The sequence below is a fragment of the Mangifera indica genome, chromosome 14, assembly GCF_011075055.1.
Source record: "Mangifera indica cultivar Alphonso chromosome 14, CATAS_Mindica_2.1, whole genome shotgun sequence".
Taxonomy (NCBI): Eukaryota; Viridiplantae; Streptophyta; class Magnoliopsida; order Sapindales; family Anacardiaceae; genus Mangifera; species Mangifera indica.
This window is the reverse complement of record NC_058150.1, coordinates 14,266,536-14,286,086: the sequence shown is the minus strand read 5'-3', so window position 1 is coordinate 14,286,086 and position 19,551 is coordinate 14,266,536. Positions and strand designations below refer to the sequence as shown.

At 32.3% G+C, this 19,551-nt stretch overlaps 1 protein-coding gene and 1 pseudogene across 1 annotated transcript; both read left to right on the top strand.

The window, feature by feature from the left end:
• Window positions 1–4,357: 4,357 nt before the first annotated feature.
• Window positions 4,358–5,803, top strand: LOC123195694 (annotated as a pseudogene).
• A 12,089-nt stretch (window positions 5,804–17,892) lies between these two features.
• LOC123196998 (polygalacturonase-like) lies at window positions 17,893–19,504 on the top strand. The gene is made up of 4 exons (XM_044611172.1): window positions 17,893–18,336; window positions 18,425–18,714; window positions 18,799–19,027; window positions 19,132–19,504. The coding sequence occupies exons 1-4, from the start codon at window positions 17,893–17,895 to the stop codon at window positions 19,366–19,368; spliced, it is 1,200 nt and encodes a 399-aa protein (XP_044467107.1). The 3' UTR covers window positions 19,369–19,504.
• The last annotated feature ends 47 nt before the right edge of the window (window positions 19,505–19,551 follow it).

Here is a 19,551-nt window from a genome sequence, read left to right as displayed (position 1 = left end):
AATGATCTTTTCTAAAAAGTGGAAGCGTATGAAGGTGCATATGACCCAAAATAAGAATATAAAAACTTTTCTTGATAATTCTCGCCACATTAAACTAGAGTACAAGCCCCCTTGATGTAGCTAGAGTAGGTACTCATGCACACATTACAGAGTCAAGTTCCAAGAGTTGTTTATGGCTTCAAATGTAAGTGGCATAAGTCCAATATCATATAAAATTTCCTAAGCGTTTGTATCTATCCTTGTTCTGGTGTTTCAGATGTTTTCCCAACATCACAAATGCCTATCTAAGTATTTCGGCACCTTATGCCTAATTCACAATTAGCATAATCTCTAATGGCTCATATCCAACTATGTATGATGATGTCCTATACGTCTAATGAAAGCACGTGACATCCCCAATGTCATCAATATGGTATTCCTTGTACATGTGTTGATTAGGCTTAGGGTTGAGGTCACATAGCTAATCACACAAACTAACAAATGTACATGAGAAAATTCATTGTTTTATTGTTATTCCCAAATTAACAAAACACAAGACATTTGACTTATCACAAATTATGTAGAGACTTTATTATGAATAAAGTGACTTTGAGAATGAAATGGGTTAATGAAATGGTCCTAGCCATAATAAGTGATGAATTTGTTATATCACATATTATTTGTTAAATGTGAGAGTTTTGAGATTGATGAGATTTAATGAAATTCTCATCCAGAATTAATATTAGCGTAATTGGATTGAATTTTAAATGTCAAGCATTTGAGTTATAGAAGATGATTGAGAACATAGAGACTTTATCATAGATAAAGTGACTCTAAGAATGATATGAGTTGATAAAATGATCATAGTCATAATAAATGATACATTTGTTGAATTACATATTATTTGTTAAATGTGAGAATTATAGGATTGGTGAGATTTAATGAAATTCTCATCCAGAATTAATATTGACATAATTGGATTGAATTTTAAATGTCAAACATTTGAGTCATGAATGATGATTGAGAGCATAGAGACTTTATCATGGATAAAATGACTCTAATAATGATATGAGTTGATAAAATGATCCTAGTCATAATAAATGATGCATTTGTTGAGTTACATATTATTTGTTAAACGTGAGAATTATGGGATTGGTGGGATTTAATGAAATTATCATTTAGAATTAATATTGACACAATTGGATTGAGTTTTAAAATATCAAACATTTGAGTCATAAAAGATAATTGGGAATATAGTAAACTTTCGATTTTGTGTCTTTTGTGAGATATTTTAAATTTTAATATGCAATTGCGACAATTGATGTGTATTTGATTGTATTAATTAGGTTACGTTTGAAATGTCTTTGTATTCAAATTAATCATGACATCCTAGTGTTTTAGGGCTGATTTGAATAAAGATGAAACCAAATAAGGATAATTACAAAGTATTACATCTAAAGATGCATTATATCTTAGATAAACAAAAAGACTTTAAAGACTATAAATCAACCAATTGAGGGATAAAAACCTGCATAATGTCTTGCACAAATGTGATGTGGGCGCATATCACACATGTAAGAAGTAAGACTCACTTTGTGTGATATCTTGATTAGTTCCATGAATGACAATATGGTATATGAGTATTAGTAATGCTTAACTGCATATATCATAAGTCTGGTTTTCATAGAAGAGTTAGAAGGAACTACAATTCTTAGACAAATACAGTTGATTGTCAAATTATATATATATATATATATATATATATATATATATATATATGTATGTATGTATGTACTTATGTATGTATGTATGTATAATGCAACAAAACAATATTATTAGACAATAAATAATCAAAGTTGCTTTAGAACATTATAAACTACATCTTAAAGGGAATCTTGGTGCATCATTATTAACTCCCCTTTGGACAGAGAAAATGACAAGCTATTAAGATCTCAAGCATAAGATTCAATTGCCAAAATGAGGATCTTTCAAATATATGATTTTTGAAAGAAATATCACATTTGGGTTAATAAATTTTTTAGACTATTGTTTATTCTCCACCATATAAAAAACACATGTCAATTGAATAAACGCAATCACCTTTAACTGTATTGAATATATTCATTACTAGTGTATTTACAGAAAATTAATGTTGTGCTTCATAAACTAGATGTATCATTGCTATATGAAAATTTTGTAAGCTTTAATGAATACATTGCTTTTGGTTACAAATTTGATTCCAACCCGCCAAAAAAAAAAATTAAGAACCCAAACTTTAGGATTTCTTGAATCCGGCAATAAATTGGCCAATTTTGGTCACCGATCGGTTTGACAAACATAGGAAAAATGACCGGCATGGTCGGTTCGCACTCCTCATTACATTTTTTGGTGATGATGCAATCGACAATATGTAAAATCGTGGACATCATTGTCTCTCCTTATACAAGCTATTTAGGTTGATTCCAATATGATTTTCACAAAATTTATGGATCTAAATTCAAAAAAAAAAAAGGGCTTTTGAAGCAATTCTTGGGTTATTTAACCCAATTTGAACGAATTGAGTCCAACTGACACTAGGGCTGGATTCGAGCCGAGCTGAGCTCGGCTCGGCTTTTTAATGGCCGGCTCGAGTTCGGCTCGAGTTCGATTCGAGCCGAATTCGACTCGGCTTGAGTTCGACTCGTTTTTAGCTCGGCTCAGCTCGTTTTTTATATCAAAACGACACCGTTTTGTATATATATATGGATCAAAACGACGTCGTTTTGTATAAAAATTTTTTTTAAAAAATATACAGAGCCAACCCGAGCAAGCTCAGACTCGGCTCGAGCTCGATCGAGCCGAGCTGAGCCCGGCTCGTTTTGGGCTCGAACCGAGCCGAGCCGAGCTCGAGCTCGAGCTGGCTCGGCTCGAATCCAGCCCTAACTGACACAAATCCTAATAAACCCTAAAACGAATATTCAAACTAATTTCAGCACAATCTCAATCATTAAAACATATTTTATAACCTGTGTACCTGCTTTGATACCAAATGTTAGCATAAAATGAATTGACAAAAGAATTTTTGAAATCTAATTTCACGCGATCAATTCAATTAAGTCATACGCAAGTTATAATACATTGTAATTGATATAAATGGTTTTAGAAAAACTTGATCGAGGCATCTTCAGAAGTAAAATGAATTGAAGTAGAAACATGTAACAGATTGATTGTCAATCTACAGACTCATCTTCCTTCCCAATAACAGTTTCCCTAAAAGCGATAGTTTTCTGGAATGGGTTAAAAATATCGTATCTTCTCTTTTTGGGCAGTGGACTTAGACTTTATTTTAATAATAAGTATATTGGACCCTCCCATTAAACGTCTAATATGAGAAGTGTAATAGACTTTATAATATAACCACTTAATGTCCAATAAATTGATTATGAACTATACATTCATCCGATTTTATTTTAATCAAACCAAAACCACAATCAATGTATGCCCACATAAGAAAATTCCAATATCTTTTCAAGATCTTTATATTAAAAGAATTAAACTTTCATTATCTCCTAATAAAAGCACCAAGCTAACAAACCTGCGTTAAAAACAAATAAAACAATCATACTTGTGTTTGTTCGTTGCATTCAATAGAAAATAATAAAAATTGTCTCTCTTCTGTATGCAAAATCTAAAAGTTCAGTTGTGTCAGTAAGAAAAACTAGTACAGTCCTATCAATTAAAAATATATATGAAAAATTATATATTTTCGAGGTGTATGAGATATTTTTTAAAGGACGATATGATAATAAAAAAATTTTATTATTTTTATTTTTGAAAAGTTGTATTCTATGCTACAATACTGTAAATTAAATTTTTGATATATAATATGATACTATACACAATAAATAATATGAAAAATTAAATTTTTTACATATAATACGATACTATATGTAATACACAATATAAAATTATGTTTTTGATATACAATATAATATGATAATAATAAATAGCCACATGTTTATATGTGATAATATTCACATATATAGTTGTGTGTTGAAACTAAAATTAGTAGACAAAACCCAGAATTCTTTTAAAAAAAAAACAAATTAAATTAGTAGACACAACCTAGAATTCCGTACAAAAAAGAAACAAATTAAAGTTCCTAATTAGTAATTAAATCCTCTCCCAAAACTATAAGAAAATTAAATTAGTGGTTTCCTAGGTACACAAATATTACTGAATTATTACTTTATGCATAAAAATAATCTATATATTGCAAGCTATCTTATCATCAAACATTAATTAAATCAACTTGCTCTCATGCCTATACACAATTCATGCAATACGCCATATTAACTTCATCACTAAGCCATTTGAACAAGAAGAAATGGCAAAACCAATGAGTTCTTTTATTCTTGTAGTGCTTCTTTTGATTCTTTTCTTTGATTCATCAATAGCAATTCCTGTGAGTTACAATGTGGTCAGCTTAGGAGCCAAACCAGATGGCATAACTGACTCATCGAAAGCCTTTCTTGATGCGTGGACGAAAGCCTGTGGCTCGACTGAGGCAACGATGATTTATGTGCCAGAAAGGAGGTTTTTGCTAGGAAAAATTGCGTTTGAAGGGGAATGCAACAACAATAATATTTCCATTCCGCATCGATGGCACTCTTGTAGCTCCGGCAGACTATAACTTTATTGAAAATGCTGATTATTGGCTTGTTTTTTACCATGTTGATGGCGTTTGGATTATTAGTGGTACTCTTGATCGCCAAGGTGTTCTATTGTGGACCTGTAAAAGGAAAGGTATAAGTTGCCTCATGGGCGCCGCTGTAATGCACAGTTTTTGTGTAGATGATCAATTGCTAGCTTGTTGAAATTTCATGAAAGCTTTTAAAGATATGTTTCTTGTGTTTATGTGTGTAGACACTAAAGTTTATGAACTCAAACAATAGTGGGATATATGGGTTAATGTCGATAAATAGCCAGATGTTTCATATAGTTATCCATAAATGCGATAATGTGAATTTGCAAGGAGTTACGGTTTTAGCTCCATGGGACAGCCCTAACACCGATGGAATTCATTTGGAATTTTCAAGCAATGTCACTATCATGAACTCCAGCATTGGCACTGGTGACGATTGTGTGTCAATTAGCCCTGGTACTAACAATTTATGGGTTGAGGGTGTTGCTTGTGGCCCAGGCCATGGGACTAGTTAAAACTTTTATAAATAAAACAATACATTTAGAGAGATGAGGATGATTATTCCCAGGTGTTGACAATTGTTGTGATTTTGTTGCAGTATTGGCGGTCTTGGCAAGGAAGAAGATAAGGATGGTGTGCAAAATGTGACATTTACGGGTATTGACAATGGAGTGAGGATCAAAACTTAGGCAAAACCTAGCAGTGGTTTCGTTAGTGACATTCTTTTTCAAAATGCCACCATTAACAATGCCAAGAATCCTATTATTATTGATCAAAATTACATCGACCATAAGGAAAAATGCCCATATCAGGTAAGAACATCACAAGTTTATTATTCTGGATAAAATTTATCCTTTACAAGGTTACGTCCGACTTTGAAATTCACACCCTATACCATTTTTGTTAATGCAACAGGTTTTAGGAATCAAAATAAGTAATGTGACATACCAAGATATATTTGGAACATCTGCAACTTAAGTGGGTGAGGAGTTTAATTGCAGTTGGCAGAATCCATGTCCTGGGATAACCTGAGAAGATTTGAATCTGACTTATAAGAATCAACTAGCTAAAGCATTATGTAGCAATGTTGATGGCTCTACTCGTGGTTTCGTTCTGCCCGATGGTTGTTTTGGCAATTAAAATATGCTATAGAGCATAGATGGGCAAAAATGTTAAAGAATTTCTTGATACGTGTTGTGTTTTTGTATTGCAATTTGCTATGAGAATGTATTTCTTTATAATATTAATTAATTTTAAGTGTTATTGGAACCCTCTCACCCCAAAAGGTAGGTAGATAAAGAGACCTTTCTACATACCATTTATCGAATCTCTTGTGCCTCTTGCAAATCAAAAGCTAGTTTAAGAAGTCTCATTCTCGCGTTTGCGTACCCACATCCTACTTGTTTCCAGGCCAATATCTGTTTACCAACCGCATATAAAATTTCTTTTATTTGAACAAAGGAGCAAATCTCATTTGGTGACAATGAAAAAACTGGTTGTATAATATATGAATTTATTCATGTATGAGCACTTGATGTTTGTGTTATTTGTCCTTTTTTAAGCTCAATAATATGAACTCTATTCCATTGCAGGAACTCTAATTGTTTTCCTTCGCAGAAATCCTACGTTTAGCAATAAGAAGACATGTTAAAATAAAAGATTATTCACAAATTAAATCCAGTCATCAATATGCATGTTATGAGATATGAAACATAATAACAACACATGGGCATATGCCTATGGTTGGAAAAAGTAATTTTCAAAAAAAAAAAAAGAGGAAAACAATACAGTCAATCACGGTTATAAATATTATACAATACATGTGAAATACAATAAATGTATCTTAATGTGTATCAAAGTTTGGTACAATGGTAATGATAAAGTGGGTATATCGTATAATATAATGTATATTATTGATACAAATTAATTCATCTTTTTAAAGAAATGATGATGAGACAAGAATATGTTTAAAAAAATTTAAAATATTTTTCGAAGTTGATTACATGACATTTAAAAATTTTATTATTTTATTATTGTTATTTTTAAATATATATTTTACGATACAATATAATATGTGACATGATATCAAAAATAAGTTTTCAAGACATGATACTTTACGCAATTCAACTAACATGTAGACATCATTTTCTTTGCATGTATAGAAACAAATTAAAGTTCCTAATTACTCATTTTAATTTATGAAATAAGGGCACAATATTATAGAAACAACTTAAAGTTCTTAATTATTAATTATATCATTTCTAAAAGAACAAGAAATCAAATTAGTAGCTTACCAAATACACAAATATTCCAGACTTATTACCACATACATAAAAATATTTTATAGAAAGTTATTTAGTCCTCAAACATTAATTTTTATAAATACTCCATGCGGTGAGCCATTTTTAATTTTGAACCATTTGAACAAGAGGATAAGACAAAACCGATGAGTCCTTTTATTCTTGTAGAGCTTCTTTTTATCTTTTTCTTTGGTTCATAATAGCAATTCCTGTGAGTTACAATTTAGTTTTGTTCTACCCAACAGTTGTTTTGGCAATTATAATATGTTATAGAGCATAAATAGGCGAAAATGTTGTAGAATTTCTTGATAGAAGTAGTTTTTTTGTATTGCAATATGCTATAAGAATGTATTACTTTTTAATAATATGTGCTAGCGGACCTTTCTCACCCAACAAATTTGTGGTTTCGTGTCATGACATCATGGGAAAGTCTGTCAATTAGCATGACACAACAACCTGTAAAAATAAAAAAAATTAGAAAAATAAAAAATTTGTGTTGGTTGATCAACAAAAAGTCTTACGAAGGCACGACTTTGCCATGTCATGGGCCTTAGGATTTGGTGGTTGGCACGACCCACCAAGGCCCGCATGCCCATAGCATGTTAGGCCTTACCTTTTTCATGCCTAGCTGATCACACTGTAACTCACACGAATTGCTATTTATGAATCAAAGAATATGATCAAAAGAAGCACTACAACTCTACAAGAATAAAAGAACTCATTGGTTTTGCCTTTTCTATTGCCTGAGTATTTATAGGCATAAAAGCAACCTCATTTAATTCTTGTTTGAAGATTAGACTTGCGATAAAATATATTTATGCATGCAGTAATAGATCTTGAATGTTTGTGTATTTGGAAAACTGCTAATTTGATTTCCTTTTAGTTTTAGAAAGGATCAAATTAGTAATTAGGAACTTTGATTTGTATTTTTTATGAGATTGTGAGCTGTGTCCACTTTCTATAATATTATACCCTTCTTCCATAAATTAAAATTCAGAGTTATATATTTTCTCAAAATTAGTTTCAAAGCACATGGAAACATAATCATGTATAAGGATGTGGTTGTTTGTTATTGTCATATTGTACCTCCAAATGAACATGTTGTGTATGTGGTAGTTGAATCATGTTCTATATTATGTATTAAAAACTTAATTATCTGTATTATATATCACATATTATATTGTATTGTATGATATATTTTTTAAAAAATAATAGTAATTAGATGATAAATATTTTTAATTGATATGTCATTATCTTTAAAATCATTTCAAACAACTAAAAAATTTTAACATTTTTCAAATATATCACTGTCGCATCATCACATCTAAAAAAATATACTAATTCTTTTTATACATTTTAACATATGAATATTTTCATTTATATCATATCATACGATATATATCTCATCATATAATCCTAAAAACTATAGTTGTCTATATCATTCACTTTTATATTTGAATAAAATATAGCTAGAATACACGTATATGCATTCTTTCACTAACAACAAAGTAGTTAAAACCTCACTCTTTAATAAATGCATAGTTCTCATTTCAGTTGTAGGAATTAGAGTTGGATATGATCTTATATTATACACAAAGTTTATGAGTTGTCATCATCTATGACCCTATAACTAAAAGAGTAAATTAGGATTGGATATGATTTGAGCTAATTTGAATCAAACAAGCTAATTTCAAGTCAGATCTTTAGCTAACGTGGATTTGATCCGAGTTGTGTTATCATCGGAAGGCACTAATGGGATGAGTAGTATCATCAGAGGGGGTAAACAGTGTCTCTGGTAGGATGAACAATGTTTATGGATGAAAAAACGAGTTAAACTTAAACTCCAGCTCAAAGTCAATTTGTTTGAACTGAGCCATGGATTTGCAATGAGCAAGCTTAGATCAGATCCACCTCTAACTTTGGCTTGGTAGCTCAGCTTGAAATCAACTCTTTTTTTAATCTGGTGACATTTTTCATCTTGTCAATGACACTATTTAGCTCACAAATAATACTTTGTGTGACATTGTGCACCAACTCTATAAAAAGTTTTTGCTTGAGTTGGGTATTATGGTTTCAATTTGAGATTGAGCTCACCTTAAACTCAGCTCAAATCGAATCCAACCTAAAAGTAGATATATGAAATGAAACTTATTGTTTCAAAGCTGTATCCAAGTGTTGCTCCTCTTTGTAGTTGAAAGCATCATTGAATCCCAACTTGTTCTTCAAAAGACAGGGTTGATTAGGAATCATTGTAGGGTGTAGCCCCACACTTTAGGATCAAAGGGGTATTGTCCCTTATATGCAGAGCCCTCGAAACATAGTTTCATGAGGAAAATTTTTTTTTTGTATTTGTGTTGTCTTCAATTCTTGTATAAATACGTAATTATATCTCTTGTATGATTTAACTCAAAAATCAATAAAAAAACTCTAATATGATCTAAAACGTATGCATTATATTGTTTTGTATGTTTTTTTAATCCTAACACAATCCTATTACCTTATTTATTGTGTGTTTTACATATCAATAAAACTATGTGTACAAACAATTGACATAAACTTATGCTCAAATAATGATATATCATTATGTGATTGAATAATTTTGAATTAGAGATAAAACAACAACTAATTATATGGTGATATGTTATTGTTTGTGCATAAGTTTGTGCCTATTAGTTAAGCACATAGTGCTACTATTTACATGTTTGCAAAGTTTTCTTTTTTATCCATCTATAACCATGACTAATAAATAAGTTTTATCACTTAATTATATACTCAAAAGAATAGTGATCATACGGTTGGGTTTACTTTATTTTTAATTCAAATAATAATGTGACTTTACAAGAGGGTGAATGGTGCAAAAAATACCTCAAAACTTGTCAGACATTCCACCCTCTCAAGGTTTATGTACTACATGGCCTACAAAAATGGCTAAAACTTGTGTAAAAAAGCATAGATTTCTATATACTTTTTGGCACATATCAGTCAAGTCATCTACCTTGACTTCATGAGGTTGGATGGTGTGAAAAACACCTAAAAAATCATCAAACATTCTCTTTCACTTAGGGCTCATACTATAGCCTACAAAATGGCCAAATTGGGGGATTCTCAGAAAATGTGGATTTCAGCTAATTTTTGGCATAGATTTTGGTAATTATCAGCAAGAGTGTATGGATTTCAACCCATTTTGAGGCTTTTTAGTGAGGTTATCTATCTTGACTCTTGAGATGGTGAATGGTGTAAAACATTGTCAGATGGTCTTTCTCACTTAGGCCCCTTATGTTATATTTCAAAAAAAAAAAGACAAAACTAAAGATTTCTCAAATAGTGTGGATTTCAACTAGTTTTGGAGATAAGTTTAAGAGATTTTGTGATTTTCAAGTTTAAGAGGAATGATGGTGTGAAAAATGGCTAAAAAACCATCAAGCGTTTCTCACTAACTTGGGCATGTGTGCTATAACTGACAAAAATAGTGGTTTCTTTAAAATATTGGATTTTAATAGACTATATACCATGGCACGTGAGAGGGTTGACGGTGCAAAAAAAAAGTCTAAGAGGAAGAAAAGTTGCCATAAAAGATGAAAAGTTACTGAAGTGTGTGTGTGTGTGTGTATAAGATCTTCCAAGTATTAAAAGCTTACAAAGTGTCTATGTATTGGGGTGACTATGACTCAAGCCAATTCTGAATAAAGACCAACTCGAATTCAGAACACCTAGCTTGAGTTGGCAATAAGTTCATTAAAGAAGCCACCAAAAAGAGCTAGGGATGAAAAAGAAGAAAAGTCGTTGTAAAAATAAAAAATCACCATAAAAGATGAAAAATTATCAAAGAAGATAAATTTATTGATGACTTTTCGATTACTCAAATTCCAGCTAGAGCTAGCCTTACTTAAGTTCAACTTATTCAAACTAAACGCCAAGTTGAGCTCAAATGAGGTCAAATTGAATCTCCTAAGTATGTTTGTTTTTTTCCTTTTATTGTATTTAACATAAATAATAAATAAAATTTTTAAAATTATAGTATTATTTCTACTAATTTGAATTAAACTTAAATTTACTAAAACAACAATGAAATACAAAAACTGGTGAAAATCAATTAGATAGGAGTTAAAAGTCACTTCCCATCAATTCATTTCATTCATCGGATATCATGATAAAATCACCCAAGAACGACAAGATTTGGACTTCTCCAGACAATATTTCAAGGAGAGGCGTCATAACAGGCCCAGTGAATAGGCAAACGCTGCAAGCTCAAGCGGAAGATAGCTGCAGAACTGTAATTATATAATAAAAAATGTAACATTCGGTCCACTCATATGAAATTATCTATATTATATATATAATTCATTATTGATTTATTTTTAGGGTTTATCAAAACATATATTAACAACTTAAAAGTTCATATGCTATTTAACTCATTTCACAGTAATATCTTGAAACTATGTGGGATGTTCAAGTTCGACCATTTGGATGCCGGAGGTGAATGTTTAAAAAATTTGGATGGTAAGTGTTAATTATTAATTTTAGTAAACATTTAAAGTAATAGAGTGTATTTTTTATCTTTACAAGGTATATATCCTAAAAGTTTCTTTTAATTGGTAATTGTATTTATCCTAAAAGTTAATGAATTTTACTAATGGTATTTTTGTACCTGACGGAAGGTGGGAAAATGTCATTTTTTCACTTCAAATGTAGTAACTTATCATTTTTGGATAATTCAGATGGGAAAAAACAATTTCCCTTGACCCTTCCTCTAAATTGGTTGAATATACTGAATACAAATCTATAATCAGTCAACGGTCGTTATACATTTTCATACGGCACTTGATGAGAACAAAATCCAAGGGGAGCTCTCGTAGTAGAGTTAGCTGAATACAGTTAATTTCATGCTGAAATTTTGTTAATAAGAAGAAGGAACTGACTTTTAATTATAATTTATACGTCATGACTGCCCAGTTATATACAAAAGATTTGGTTTGAATGAACCAAATTTGAGTTGAAATTCCGATTCAATATCTCAACTAGAGTTTGATGGTTCATCAATGAATCTTCTTTGGAGTTCTTTTCCTCCAACAATTTTGCTTCTCCCTAGTAATTTTTTTCCTTCTCCATCCATTCCTCTTCTTTTGACTTCTTCCATAATTGTTCTTCTTTTTCCTTCCTTTTTGCCACGGCTCATCGTCTTCTTAGACATTATTGCTCATTATCAAGCTTATTTGAGTTTAAACTCAAATTCATCATTTTAAATTCGAATTATGTTTAAGCTAGTTTTTGTTCAAATTCAACTCGAATCCACCCTATTAATAATCTATTATCCTAAAGTCTACTCCCAAACCATTGGAATTTGAATATAATTGAATTTTAAGAGCCTAACGTATGACTTATAAGCAATAAAAGGTCAACAGAAATCACATGCCATAAATTAATTAAATTGCCTGAAACAAGGCAAAGTGCATTTATAAATGGAGCTTTCACACTTTACAATTGCAAGTTTTTGAATTTGTGTTCTGAGTGAATTTAAGTTTGTGTTTCAAACAATTAATTGTGCATGATTTCTTCCTTTTCTTGTGGCTATGAATTATCAGAAATATATATTAGACTTACAAGCGTGAAAATTGAAACCTATATTATACAAAACCAATTTGCTTGTGCTAAGGTCAAATCCACACACTTATATACCACTCCCTTATGTTCTATTCATTAGATGTGAGACTTTTTTTCTTTTCTTTTTATTTAAGTCTCCAACACCCACGCTTAAGTGTAAACACCTAAACTGTTAGACCTGTTGTTTGGCTTAGCCGATTTTTTGTTAGGTTCACTATCACTTGTATCCAAGAACAGTTAGACTATTAAACCCGCCGTTTTGATTCGTGCTTTGATACCATGACAAGAATACTAACTAATCAAGAGAATTCACACACTTAAAAACAATCTGGAAATTCTCTTTATGTTTTCCCTTGAAAAGAAATACAATCACCAATTATTTATATGATTTTACAGCAATTATACGCCAGTTGTTGCGAGCTGTCACAACTACATCAGCACCGTTGATCAAACTCTAGATCTAATTATCTTCAGAACTCTTTGTTGAAACTCTAAAACCCTGCTATTTCACGTGAAACCAGCAACTAAAGACTTGCGGAAACACATACTTTGCGTGAACTTTTCTTCAAGAGACTAAGAAAGTCTCAACACTAAACTGTTCATTTTTCGTCAATATTGAAATGGTGCGTTTGGGCTATACACACTATTTCACTTATACTGTTGTTGTTTCACTAACCCCTCTTCTTACTCTGTCACATGTCTGCCTTTATCACTCAACTCAATTTTACTCTGACATCTTCCCTCAATTCTAACATTATGATGTTCGAATTAAACCAGAGGAAAATTGAGCAAAACAACTCTAGCTACTACAAATTCTCTTCCTCCTGCAGGTTTTTATTATATACACTCTATTCCTTTTGAGTCTACACACCCTCTTTAATTTATTCTCTACTCCTCCATTGAGCCTTAAACATCTGTTACACTATCTTCCCAAAACCTATGCAGTTATTTCACCATTCTCTCTGGAAACCATCTTTACTGATAATCTTCATTCTTAATATTTTTTATTACTTACAGCCTATCTCGAAGCATTTTAAATCGAGCAATAGACAATACCTTCGTTAGCACATCAACCACTTGATGTTGAGAAGGCACATATTTAATTGAAACTAACTTGGCTGCAACTTGTTCACGTATATGATGGACATCTATTTCTATATGCTTTGTCCTCCCATGAAACATTGAGTTGCACTCATATTGTCGCACCAAATCATAACTTTGCCAAAATAGTCCATCTTTAGTTATGCAAACAATGACTTCAACCAATCCAATTTTGTAGCAGTTTGACTTAGAGCCTTGTATTCTGATTCAGTGAAGGATAAGACAACAACTTTTTGCTTTTTAGATCTCCACTAGATCAAATTTCCCCCAAGAAAAACACAAAAGCCACTTGTGAACCTTCTGTCCTCTAGATTCCTAACCTAATTTGCATCTGAGAAGACTTCTAACTTTAACAAGTTAGCAAGTCTAAAGATTATACCATGCTACAAAGTACCATGAACATATCTTCAAACTCATTTTACTACCTGCCATTGCAACTGAGTAGTCTCTTTATGGAATTGGCTTAGCTTGTTCACTGAAAAAGAGATGTCAGATCGTGTAAGAGTGAGATATTAAAGTGCTCCGATAATACTTCTATACACTGTTGGTCTTTCAAACAAAGGACTGTCTCCAATAAAAAGCTTACTGCCTACTGCCATAGGAGTTGACATAACATTACATTTTTGCATATTAGCCTTGATTAACAACTCTAATACATACTTTTTTTGTCATAACAACAATCCAACTTCACTTCTTTTAGCTTCTAACCCTAAAAAATAATTCAACTCCCTCAAATCCTTCAAGGAAAACTGATCATTAAGGTCACAAACTAACTTTGTAATAAACTAAGAATCTGGACCAGTAAGCAACATGTCATCTACATATATAAGTATATACACCATTACAGTTTCTTACTTAAAAATGAACAAACTTGAATCAGCCATAGAATTTTCAAATCCCTTATTGATCAAGGCTTATTTTAATTTGTCATACCAAGCCCTTGGAATTTGTTTCAGCCCATACAGTGCCTTGTAGTTTGGATGCAAAACTAGGATGATTTTGATCCTCAAAGCCTTAAGGTTGTGTCATGAACACCTCTTCTTGCATATCTCCATTGAGAAATGCATTATTAGCATATATTTGGTGAATTTTCCACCCAAATGAAACTACTAATGAAATAACCACTCTCACAATAGTTGATTTCACCACTGGACTGAAAGTTTCCAAAAAATCTATGCTAAGGGTTTGTCGAAATCCCTTAGCCACCAACCTAGCTTTCAATTTATGTAGTGTTACATCAACATTCATCTTCTTTTTAAAAATCCACTTATGATCACCCACATGAGTAACTGTGATACAGGAACTAGGATCCAAGCTTGATTCTTTTTCAATGCATGAAATTCTGCTTGCATTGCTTAAAACCACTTAGGATCAGTAAGTGTATTTACTACAGACTTAGGTTCTGTAATTTGAGTTTCTGACACATAGGATTTTGGTTGTGAAATGCTACCTGTTTTAAGCCTAGACACCATAGGATGCCTAGAGCACTCTAGAGCTCGAATTGGAACTAGACCACATGTATTCTTATTAGTTTCACCATTGTGAGAATCATTAGTATTACCACTCATACTAAAAAGATCAACTTCAAGATTTACAGATGGAAATGCATCATTATTAGATATGTTTGATGGCTTAAAAGATGAAAAAGTCTTATTCGAACATGAAACTTCAGGATTATTTTCACATGAGGTTAGGTCCAAACAATTTTTCGTGGAATTCTTAATACTGTGAGACAAAGGAACTAGTTTTGAGGGAACTTTTGAATCTGAATTTGAAATGGGGTTGGTTTCGACATGTTATTGAGTTGTGTTTAGAAGATCAGGACCTTGTCTAGTGCTTTTAGAGTACATTTCAGGAACTATATTAGACTGATTAGACTTATTTTGAGGTATGAACAAACTCAACAATTGACTAACTTTAGATAGCAGAAACACATTTTCTTTGACATATTTAGTTCCAAAACTTGGATCATGTTTAAAAGGATACTTTGCTTCATCAAATTTGACACATGCAACAACATAAACTCTCCTACTAGCACTTAGACATTTATAACCCTTATGATTGAGACTGTAGCCCTAAAACACATATTTTTGAGTATGAAATTCTAGCTTATGTTTATTATAAGGCCTAAGATAAGGATAACAACCACATCCAAAGGCTTTCAACTGCTTATAGTTGGGTATTTCATTGAATAATATTTGAAAGAGATTTAAATTCCAAGACAGATAAAGGTTGTCTATTAATGAGGAAAACGACTGCTTAGAATGCACACCACCAAAAGGGTAATGGCATATGGGCTTGAGCTAACAAAACTAAACCTAACTCAACCAAATGTCTGTGTTTCCTCTCGGCTCTCCCATTTTGTTGATGGGTGTATGGACATGGATGCCTAAACTCTATCCCATGAGATTTCAAATACTTGTCCAAAGGCCTAAACTCTTTGTAATAACATTCCTTTGATATCAATAAAATTATCTCAAAGGTTTTCTCATTTGGATTTTGAAGATTTTGGATTAGCAAGTTGTAAGTATTGAAATTCACAAGTTTTCAATATTCTTTGGCTAGGTATAGGTATACATGGTTATTTATAGATGTAAAATCACTCCTAAGACTTGTTCAAGGCGTACATCCCCTAATTCAATAAAGGTACAAGTGTACATCTTTGAAACACACAAGCATCCCACATTCAAGTTTGCATGTATGATCACTCCCTTGGAAACTCATATGGCATACATGCATGAGAGATGGCATACAAACATATATAATTTGGTATACAAGCATACATCACCTAACCAAAAGTTCATCATCTTCAATCTAAACCCAGAATTCATGGGAGGAATGTATAGGCACACAAGTATCCATGCATGGGCATATGCCTTTATTTTTTTCAATGTTCTAGTGCATGTACGCCCATGGCTCAGGGAGTCTTGATTGTACATGACATTCTGGAGTTTGACCCCAACCAATTCTTGGCTGGATTTTCATAAGTCATTAACCCAAAGTAATTTGCATGTCCTAGATATGATCCACATATATAGAAAGCTATAAAGATCCTATCAATCAACTAGAATTCATACAAGAGGCCATATATTCAATCTTGGGTTCTTTGTTTAGGCAATTGATATTTCAAGCACTCTTTACTCAAGGATTAGATCAAACAAACATGGTGTATCAATTTGCAATTGGGTATCGTTATCAATTCATCATGAAAACAGAAGGAAGGTCATTCTACTTACCTAGTGTGAACAAGCAGACAGGCAATCAATCCCGCCACACGTCTCCTTATTTTTTTCCCTTAATCTCCCACCAATAACACTATCTCTTGGCTGTTGTAAGTTCGACGTGACAATCCTTCTATTTAAATATATCGCGGTTCTCCTCTTTTCATTAGAAATCCTCCTAAATCCTTATATAAAGTGATGTACAATCATACATCGCATGATTTGCTGGCGTACATCCGCTTGTAAGACGTACAAGCATGGGCACCATCATACATTAGACCAAAATGATTGGTCCTAATTTGATTTTAGCTCAATTTGACCCGAATTCAATTTTAAGAATAGAGAAATGACAATAATATCCCTAGAGCATACTTTAGGGTGTTAGATTGGTCATTTCAAGCAAGAATATATCTAAGAAATTTTAGAATTTTGGGGTGTTTAAAATTTTTTCCAAGATGATGACATGACCATTAAGAATTTTATAATTATTATTTGTAAAAGATACATTCTAAGATACGATACTATACACAATACAAAATATGAAAAACTAGATTTTCGATACATGATACAATACTATCCACAATACATAATACAAAAAGTTAAGTTATCAATATATAATTTAACTACTATGTAGAGAATGTGTTTATTTGCATGTACAATATGACAATAATAAATAACCACATGTTTATACACAATAATATTCACATACTTGTGCATTGAAATTAATTTAGAAAGAATATACAAGTAAGGAGACAATATTAATAGACAACCCAAAATCCATACAAAAAAGAAACAAATTAAAGTTCCTAATTACTAATTAAATCCTCTCCCAAAACGAAAAGGAAATTAGATTATTAGTTTCCAAAGTACACAAATATTACAGATTTATTACTTCATGCATAAAAATATTCTATATGTAGCAAGTTATCTTATCTTCAAAAATGAATTAAATCAGTTTGCACTCATGCCTATAAATACTCCATGCAATAATCCATTTGAACAACAAATGGCAAAACCTATGGGTTCCTTTATTTTTTTAGTTCTTCTTTTGGTCCTTTTCTTTGATTCATCAATAGCGATTTCTGTGAGTTACAATGTGGTCAGCTTAGGAGCCAAACCCGATGGTGTAACTGACTCATCGAAAGCCTTTCTCGATGCATGGACGAAAGCTTGTGGCTCGACAGTGGCAGCAAAGATTTATGTGCCAGAAGGGAGGTTCTTGCTAGGAAATACTGTGTTTGAAGGCGAATGCAAGAACAATGATATTACCATACGCATTGATGGCACTCTTGTGGCTCCAGTATATTATAACGCTCTTCGAAATGCCGATTACTGGCTTCTTTTTCACCGTGTTGATGGCGTTTGGATTAGTGGAGGTACTTTTGATGGTCAAGGTGCTGGATTGTGGGCTTGTAAAAAGACAGGGAAAAGTTGCCCAATAGGCGCCACTGTAGGTCTAAGGTTTTGTGTGCATAATCAATCACTTGTTGAAATTTCTTGAAAGCTTTGTTAAATATATTTCTTGTGTTTATGTGCAGACTCTGAAATTTATCAACTCCAAAAATAGTGGGATATATGGGTTAAAGTCGATAAATAGCCAGAAGTTTCATATACTTATCCATAAATGCGACAATGTGAAAGTGCAGGGAGTTACTATTTCAGCTCCATGGGACAGCCCTAACACCGATGGAATTCATGTGGAATTATCAAACAATGTCGCGATCATGAACTCCAATATTGGCACTGGTGACGATTGTGTGTCAGTTGGCCGTGGTACTAACAATTTATGGGTTAAGGGTATTGCTTGTGGCCCAGGCCATGGGATCAGGTAAATTTTTTTTTCAATCAATCCATTTAGAGAGATGAAGATGATTATTCCCAGGTGTTGACGATTGTTGTGATCTTGTAACAGTATTGGCAGTCTTGGCAAGGAACAAAATGAGGCTGGTGTGCAAAATGTGACAGTTGAAACTGTGAAATTTACAAGAACTGATAATGGACTGAGGATCAAAACTTGGGCGAAACCTAGCAGTAGTTTCGTCAGTAACATTCTTTTTCGAAATGTCACCATGAACAATGTCAAGAATCCTATTATTATTGATCAAAATTACTGCCCTCATAAGAAAAATTGCCCAGATCAGGTAAGAACATCACAAGTTGATTATTCTGGACGAAAATTTATCCCTTACAAGGCTATGTCCCATGTTGAAAATCTTACTTTATACCATTTTTGTTCATGCAACAGGTTTCAGGAGTCAAAATAAGTGATGTGACTTATCGAGATATATTCGGAACATCTGCAACTGAAGTGGGTGTGAAGTTTAATTGCAGTTCACATAATCCATGTTCTGGGATAACCTTAGAGGATTTGAAGCTGACTTATAAGAATCAACCAGCTAAAGCATCGTGTAGCCATGTTGTTGGTTCTGCTCGTGGTTTCGATCTGCCTAACACTTGTTTTGGCAAGCAAAATATGTTATAGACGATAGGATGCATTTCCTGATAGGTGTTCTGTCTTTGTATCGCAATTTGTATAAGAATGTATTTCTTTATAATATTAATTAATAATAACTGTTATTGGATCTCTGTCAGTCAAAAAACCAGGGTAGACAAAGAAACTTTTCTGTGTACCATTTGTCAAATCTCTTATGCCTTTCGTAACTCA